Source organism: Danio rerio, chromosome 2, assembly GCF_049306965.1.
Source record: "Danio rerio strain Tuebingen ecotype United States chromosome 2, GRCz12tu, whole genome shotgun sequence".
Taxonomy (NCBI): Eukaryota; Metazoa; Chordata; class Actinopteri; order Cypriniformes; family Danionidae; genus Danio; species Danio rerio.
The window spans coordinates 4430926-4440000 of NC_133177.1; the positions used below are offsets into that span (position 1 = coordinate 4430926).

General features: G+C 39.8%; 1 protein-coding gene across 12 annotated transcripts in view; it reads left to right on the forward strand.

The window, feature by feature from the left end:
- Nucleotides 1-7762, forward strand: part of mib1 (MIB E3 ubiquitin protein ligase 1) — an 88121-nt gene extending 80359 nt beyond the window's left edge. For 4 of the 12 annotated variants that reach the window (XM_009296845.5, XM_068223217.2, XM_073912994.1 and 1 more), the window contains exons 20-22: nucleotides 4398-4466; nucleotides 4799-4899; nucleotides 6184-7762. In XM_009296845.5, coding sequence (XP_009295120.1) covers nucleotides 4398-4466; nucleotides 4799-4899; nucleotides 6184-6324 — 311 coding nt within the window. In that variant the 3' untranslated portion in view covers nucleotides 6325-7762. 12 annotated transcript variants of the gene reach the window in all.
- Nucleotides 7763-9075: the final 1313 nt, after the last annotated feature.

Below are 9075 nucleotides of genomic sequence, written 5' to 3' on the forward strand. Positions count from 1 at the left end.
TATGACGCATCTAAAACAAGCCACACACTAACTTGAAGTATCGTACACTAGATGACCAGTTTCTGTACGCAAATATAATGCCATTTAATATAAAGCAATGAAGATGACGTAGAAGGAATTTGAACTGGTCCAAGGCATATCTGTGATAGAAATATGGCTCAAATGTTAGTGGGAAAGCGACGTTGGTACTGAAATTCCAGTATCATAACAGCACTAATCTGCGCTAATTACAAATATTGCAAGCTCTCCTAAATTTGACCTAATTTGCGTTAATTTAATCACAGAATTGGCTTTTTAGTCGATTGAAAGCCCGAGATATTTGGTTTTTAGAGTGGGAACCCTGTTATTTGTGACGTCATCTTTCCTTTTGTACATGATCATGACACTGCCCATGTTCTTTATGTTGGTTTAGTTTGAGTTCAAAGGGATACTGGTGTAAGTTCACTTTTTCTTTTTAAACGGTGTTTATTTATAGAGAGGAGGATCTGTTTCTTTTTAGCCTCGCTTAGATGTCCAGCACATCCATCCACACTGACGTCTCTGCTGACCTACAGACATGCTGATCCACACACACACACACACACACACACAGTTCAGCCGACAGAGGAATGTAGCCGCTCGCTCTTATCTTGGTCTGTCTTTAGTGCCTGAGATCTGTTTGTTGTAAGGCGCCACTTTTTTCCACACACACAAACCAAGCGGCATCCCATTTAGACCTAACGCACTCTACCCCCGCCTTTTCTCCACGAACACCGAGCAATGAGAGAGAAGTGCCACCATAGATGGGATTCTCTACTGCTTCGGTCACTTTGAAGATTCCACATATTAAAGAGGATAGACGGGTAAACCGGCTAGAGTTACGTGAAGACTTGAATATGAACATGGTAAACATCCGCTGTCAGATTTGACATCATTTTGGCGGAAATAAGTGTGTTAAATGACCCAAAAAATGATTTAGTCTTGTTAGCTGACCCTTGAAACCAAGAAAAAAATTAATGTCGCAATAAATTTCCAGTTTGGTGAAAATACATCTAATCTCACACACAAACACGCTTGTCAAGCTTAAAATTAACCAGTCTGTCTTCTTCTTTCACACTAATCCATCATATAAAATCTCCCTTTTAACACCCATGGCTTCTAAAACCTTTGTTGTAAATGTTTTTTTTCCATTGAACGAAAGCCATAAAATTAGGGATGCACAATATATTGATACCTTATTGCTTGGCTCACACAGAATTTGCTTGCGCAGATTTTTGAGTACATCATTTAGTCTATTTATTTATGAAAATGTGTGTAAATATAAACGATTCTGCGATCACTGAATCCAACGCAAAATCAACAAAATGTCAATTTTTTGCGATCTTGCAAAATTCTTACTTTAAATGCAAAAATAAATCGCAAAAAAATGTAATCGCAAAAAAAATTAATCATCCTATAAAAGATCCAGCTCTTAACCATATAATCAAATTATATTTATTTCAGTTTACAATTAATTGTTTAACGTGACTTACATTGTATACGCAGCGCACATGATGTATTTGAGTGTCACTCGAAAAATGACGTCTCACATGCACCCTCACAATCAATTACATTTCATGAAAGTGGGGGAAAATAATTTAGCAGCCTGTGTAATATATACCAAACCCCCTAGTTTTTCGTGATTTTGCAATCAATAAATCCAAGGCAAAATCAACAAATGTCCCAATTTTTACACAAAATTGAATCGCAAAAATATTAAATAATCTTGTAAAACATCCAATTCTAAACCGTTGAATCAAATTTTATTTATTTCAGTTTGAAATGAATTGTTTCACGTGAACAATTGACCTTATTCTAAAATGCAGAAGTGCGCCTGTTTTCGCAATTGTTTTAGAACTTCCGATTCTGTCGCCTATGGAAGAAATGACTAGGAATGATAAACGGCAGAAAACGGTCAAACTACTTGCTCTACAAACAAATGTTTGCATAACTATACAGACCAAGTAGGATAATATAATAAGAAAATGTCAGTTTGCAACATCAAACAGCGAAACGAGCAGTGTTTAATGTCTAAAAATGGATGGAAGACAATCAGACCGGAAGTCTCGAGCCACAAACATTCAAATGACTGCGTCCGCTTGTCGGCAAAGAATCAGGTGAATAGACGTTTCATATGCAGCGCACTTGATGTTTTTGAGTGTCTCTTGATAAATGACGTCTCGCCTGTGCCCTCCCATTCATTACATTACATAAAAGTGGGGGAAAATAGTTTTGCAGCCTGTGTAATGTATATCAGACCCCCTAGATTTTCGTGATTTTGCGATTGCTGATTCCAACGCAAAATCAACAAAATGTCACAATTTTTTTGCGATTCTGCAAAATTCTTCATTTAAACTCAAATTAATCGCAATAAAACTTAATCATCTCATAAAACATTCAATTCTAAACCATATAATCAAATATATTTATTTATGTTTGAAATAAATTGTTTTACGTGACTTGTAGACATTGTATATGCAGCGCATGTGATATGAGTGTCTCTCGAAAAATGACGTCTCTCCTGCGCCCTCACAATCCTAGCATTACATGCAAGTGGGGGAAATGGTTTTGCAGCCTGTGTGTGAATATATATCAGACCCCCTAGTTTTTCATGATTTTGGGATCGCTTAAACCAATGCAAAATCAACATATTTAGCAATTTTTTGCGATCGTGCAAAATTCCTAATTTAAACAAAATTTTAACGGAAAAATATTAAATAATCTCAATAGCATCCAATTCTAAACCCTATAATCAAATTATATTTATTTCAGTTTGCAATGAATTGTTTTACGTGACTTATAGACGTTGCTCGAAAATTGATGTCTCACCTGCGCCCTCACAATCATTACATTACATGAAAGTAATGAAAAAATAATTGAAATCAATAAGCTAAACTGGCCATAGTGTATGAGAGTGTGTGTGTTCCCAGTACTGGGTTGCAGCTGGAAGGGCATCTGCTGTGTAAAACGTATGCTGGATAAGATGGCGGTTCATTCCGTTGTGGCAACCCCTGATAAAGGGACTTAGCTGAAAGAAAATGAATGAATAAATGAAAGATCATGCCTCAGCCGGCTCAGAAAAAGTAACTCAAAAGTAACGTAACGCATTACTTACCATAAAAAGTAACTAAGGGTGTTTTCACATCTGTAGTTTGCTTCATTTGGTCCGGACCAAGGGCAATAAATGATACATTGTTGCATTTTCTGCCGTCTTTGAGTCGTTTTCACACCACGCTGCTGGCTTTGGTCCGAACCAGTTGAAACGAACCAAAATGCAGTCATCTGGCAAAATCCACATCTCTCATTGGCCAGATGTTGTTGAACATTTCCTAAACTGCTTATTGATTGGTCAGAATTTACGTGCGAGAAAATGCCAGTGAACTCCCGCACGTAAACAAAACCGGCAGACACAAAATGTCGTTTTTACACTGGAGGGACGACTGCGCTGCTGATTGTATCCCTGCTTTAGACAAACTCTACATTTCGAGAATGCAGGTCTTTTTGGTCCACTTTTGGTGCGCGCTCAAGTATGATTGCTGCATTTTCCCCTCCCCAAACGAACCGCACCAAGAGGAAAAACGAACTCCAATGCGATTCAGTCGAACTAAATAAGACAGGTGTGAAAGCACCCTTAGTAAGGCAGCTAGTTACTTTTTTGGGGGAGTAACTCAATATTGTAATACACTACTTTCTAAAGTAACTTTCCCAACACTGGCCATAGTGATGGCAGATAATTAAATCCAACTTGGATTGGAGAGAAAAAAAGCACAGAAGTTGTAGTAGTATATAAAGATTGATCATAAAGCATTGGGTGATCACAGACCACAATACTAGACTGCGAAAAAATAATAAAAAAATGCTTTTCTTGTAGTTTTTGCCTCGTTTCTAGTCCAAATATCTAAAAATTCTTAAATCAAGAAGCGTTTGAAAGCATAATGAAAACTAAGTGAGCTTTCCCATAATATAAGCTAAATAATCTGCCATTGGGGTAAGCGAAAACATTCTTTTGTCAATAGTATATATTTCGGATTTATTGATTAGTGACACTAAATTTTAAAAAACAAACAAAAAGACCCTGAAACATTAGCTCGAGTTTAAATATTGCTGCATCCCTACATCAAATCCTTCTATTTTTGAAGGTGGCTGTCATCCCTTGTGCTGTGAAGGATAGTCCTGCAGCCATAAATGATGTATACCTTAATCTACACCGAAGCCTCCCATCCATAACAGCTTGTGTCAAAAACTTGCTCTCCCCCTTTGCTCCCTCTACTGACTATTTATAAGTAGTATATGCCAAAGGCCAGGCTGGATTGTCTCCGGATCCAGCAGCCAGGGGTTGCATGCATTACGTAACACTGTGACTGGTTGCTTCTCAGCAGGGGGCTCTAACTCAATGGCAGGGGGGTCGCAGGATCTTCTCCAGCCCAACAATCTGGCCCTAAGTTGGTGTAAGTATTCAATTCCTCACCCCAACTTCTTCCTGCCTCAACTTCTTCCTGCTCCTTTGGGCTCAAGAGTCCGCATCTTCACCCCTGCATTGGTCATTCTCTCCAGTTGGAGAGGCTGTCGAGTGGCTCGCTGCGTTTTCAGTGCTGTGGGTTGAGTGCTGAAGTCAGAAAAGGCACAAAACTTTCAGAATTATAAAGTAATTCAGACATTTAAGAAGTTAGAAGGCTCTGGGGTCTGCAAACGCCCAGGCATGAACCTTTATAAGCTACATGATTGGCTGTGGGCCTGGTGTGTATATTTTGTTCTCAACGCATTTTGCTTTGCATTTCAGCCAGTGGAAATATCCCAGCCTTGCAGAGGGACAAAGACAACACTAATGTCAACGCAGATGTACAGAAGCTGCAACAGCAACTGCAGGATATCAAAGAGCAGGTGAGTATGACAGTGTGCAGATGGGATGGACAATTTTAATTCCTTTATTTTTTGTAGAATAATAATCAACTGTATTTTATAGTTCTTTTACAAGTAGGGGTGGGTACCGAAACCAGGTACCTATGTAGCCAGTATGCGCCAGATTGCATCAGCATATGCATTTCAGTGCCACTTGTGCTGCGATATGAACATAAAAGCATCAAAAGCATCTGTCACACGATCTCTAAACATTTAATCCGAAACAACTTTGAGGGATACAGACACCGTTGGTGATGTTAGGCATTTGTTCTTGTTGCTTAGGGAAGGCACGTAGGAAACAAGCGCAGTATAGCGCATCCGGTGATCGACTCTCTTCAGATTCATCAACACGCAGGATCGCGTTCATCAAATTTGCTTAAGCTAAGCGTTCTAAAGTATGCAAGGATTCTGACAGGGCAACGTGAAGCACATGCGTTACAAAAGTTGCGTGTGGGGGGAAACACGTCAGTCAGTCAGCATGTCACCTTAAAGGGTTAAATGAATAAGGCTCAGCACTACTACCGTTAAAGTTTGCGCTGTTATAATTCACTTACCTTTTAATCAGATTATAATCTGCTATTTAAATATAATGCTAATATTCGGCACAAATCCATCAGTTTCCCTTTCCGGCTGTTCTATCTATGAATAAACTATGTAAAAGCACTGTCATGCGTGTTTCCTCGTCGGTTAGTAACGCTATATTTCATTGCACAACAATTAATCTATCAGGCTTTTTGGCAAAAAAATAGAGAAATCACAGTTTCATTTATTGTTATTAGATTATGTTTAAATTTCACCTCTCCTGCTGAGCTAAGCTGTTGAATGGTTAGCGTATGAGGCGGCTAGGCTAAGCTAGCTTTCATTTTGATTGAATTATTCTCTAATCGGTTGCCTATTATGTAGTGAATATACCCCTGTACTGCACACTGCAGTCCTTTTTTTGTCTGGCTTTCTCGGATATCTCACCTGTTCGCCAAAAATGACATTATATCCCTGGCGATGTCTGAAACCGGCGCACACACATTGAAAAAGCCGTGCCAGGCACGAAAGCTTGACAGGCGTAGCAACAGTAACTAAGGAGGGCGGGGCTTAGCGAAGGGTCCACTGCTGTAAGATAGTGTTAGATTTAGCTGAAAGTGATGCAGTTTAAACAGTGAATTGAATCTATTTACCGTCTGTCTACCCACAGATTTGCACCTCTAGATCTTCAGGATGTTTTGTTTTATTGCCGTTATGGCTCATTGAACATGTTTCTCTTCCTCTCAGACTATGTGCCCGGTGTGTCTGGATCGTCTGAAGAACATGATCTTCATGTGTGGCCACGGCACCTGTCAGCTGTGTGGAGACCGCATGAGCGAGTGCCCGATCTGCCGCAAGGCCATCGAGCGCCGAATCCTGCTTTACTAGAGCGCCGCGTCTGTGTGGTTCTCATAAGCACCTTCCCCGGATCTGCAAGGCTCTCCTTGTCTCACGCTAAGCTAAGAGTCATCAGTGTTACCACATCCATCTTTGGTTTCATCTTCAATATTAACGTTTTAATTATGTTCGAGGAGACAGAAACTCGTCTAATGACTGTATTTTTCATACAAGTGCCCGCTTTTTGTTTTCAGCAGCGCCGACATGAACTGACTCTGTCAGGGTGTGCTAATCATTCATCTACGTCAGTGTATTATGCTTATATATCCTGATGCAAAACAGTTGTATCTACAGTATCCGTGTAGAGCATGGTGAAGTTTAGGACGTGACCAAACTCCCACACTTTTTTTTTTTTTGGAGATTTCTCATTTTGTGTGACGTAGCGTTCAATCGTTTGTCCGAAAGGCGTCCATCTTTTAGCAGTGTACTGTTAGTATACAATGCATGTCGCTCTCTCAGATTGCTGCTGTCTTACAGTATATACACACACACACACACACACACACACACACACATATATATATATATATATATACACTGAGTGTTATTAAGCTCATCTGTGCTGGAAAGATCTTACAGCTTACTTTAAAATGATGTTAACTTAACAACCATCGATGATGGATTGTTCTCCTGCAGTCCTACTTTATGCACACTAATATCCTGCCTGATGTTTAATACGACGAGGATATCGATCAACAAGCATTAAAACTGCTGGTTTTGTGCCATTGTTCGAAGAAAAACTCACACACGAAATCATTTCACCCTTCGGGAATACGGTGCTGTTCCTTACTAGTTAATTTATATATTTTTTAATCTTTTCCACTACGTCTGACATGAGCTGGGGTATGCTATTGAATATAAACTGTAGTTGTTAAACGGGGCCTTACTTTAACTAGGCCGTGAGAGCCAAAAAATAAACCAATTTGTAGCTGTTCGTTAACAACTCGGCGTCTTTCTGTGCTTGTGGTCTAAGTATGTTTTATAGACCTGCGTTTTTCCGTCACGGATGAAGTTACTGATGACGCGTCTGATGATCTGCAGACATTTTTACCCGGAAGCGAAAGTAGTTTCATACTTTACCTTTTAAAGGTTTCTATCATTATCACATATCTTTTTCTCGTCAGTATCAGTCTCTTTGTGATCATTTTAACATTTAAAAAAAAAAAACTAGATGCACTAATATACCTTTATTGGTAGAATTGTATTGTCATTGTTACTCAAAATGTCTGTTTTGTACCTTATTTTCAGTACACACACAAAAACTGCCCTGGTCTGAGAACAACGTTGATGATATATATTTTTTGCTTTTTTTTTTCTGTTGAACGAATGTTTGATGTATGATGTGCAACGTGTATCATAGGAGGAAATCCTTTTCGCCCTGAAACTTGCTTTGAAAATGCATTGCTGAATAAAGATTACGAAAAATCGAGCACAAGAATTTCACAGAAGATTTTGTTTTGTCTGTTTTTTGTTTTTTTTTCACAGATCGAACCTAAAACTGCATTATTAGAATTAGATATCCAATTTATTGAATAATAGCAGGTGCTCTATTCTCTGTTTTTTTATTATCCTGTCAGCTAGGAATAAGAAACTGAGGCTACAAATTTGCAAAGGCTCACCAAAATTGGACAATAGAAGATTGCAGAAACGTTGCCTGGTCTGATGAGTCTCCATTTCTGCTGCCACATTCGGATGCTCGGGTCAGAATTTGGCATCAACAACATGAAAGCATGGATCCATCCTGCCTTGTATCAACAGTTCAGGCTGGTGGTGGTGGTGTAATGGGGTGGGGGATATTTTCTTGGCACACTTTGGGCTCATTAATACCAATTTAGCACCGTGTCAACACCACAGCCTACCTGAGTTTTGAGGCTGACCATGTCCATCCCTTTATGACCACAGTGTACCCATCTTCTGATGGCTACTTCCAGCAGGATAACGCACCATGTCATAAAGCGTGAATCATCTCAGACTGCTTTCTTGAACATGACAATGAGTTCCCTGTACTCAAATGGCCTCCACAGCCACCAGTATGAATCAAATAGAGCACCTTTGGGATGTGATGGAACGGGAGATTTGCATCATGGATGTGCAGCTGACAAATCTGCATGAACAGCGTGATGCTATCATGTCAATATGGAGCAAAATCTCAGAGGAATATTTCCAGTACCTTGTTGAATCTATGCCACATAGGATTAGGGCTGTTCTGAAGCCAAAAGCTGGTCCAACCCGGTACTATTAAGGTGTACCTAATAAAGTGGCCGGCGAGTGTATGTTAATGCAGTGGCATATTTAGGGTTTTGACAATATTGGGCTAGTTTTGTCGTGAACACCTGGCAACCCTGCTGACTGTGGTCTTGAGCATCTGAAATAATCCAATTAGACAAAACGATCCATGTAAGGCCATGGTGGTCATGCTTGAAAACGTCAGAAGATTAAACTGAACTCATCCATAGAGAAAGATGTAATGGAAAAAGGCGTCTCTCGGGCCTTGATGTGGTTATTACCAAGAGCTTCTACATTCTGCCTGTCGAGCGATTCATTGATAACCGCAGCTCGTCCTCTTGTGATGACAGAGTGGCCTCTTAGCTGGGCAAGATCCATAAGCCGATCTGATCTTTCTTCTGAAAACCTGTGGTCCTCCATTCTGGCACGGTACATTAAGAGTGATTTGTAACATCTGAAATGTCCTTCTTGGCTCTCGTCGTCTTGTTAATATCCCCTCGCACCGCACAAGTGTGT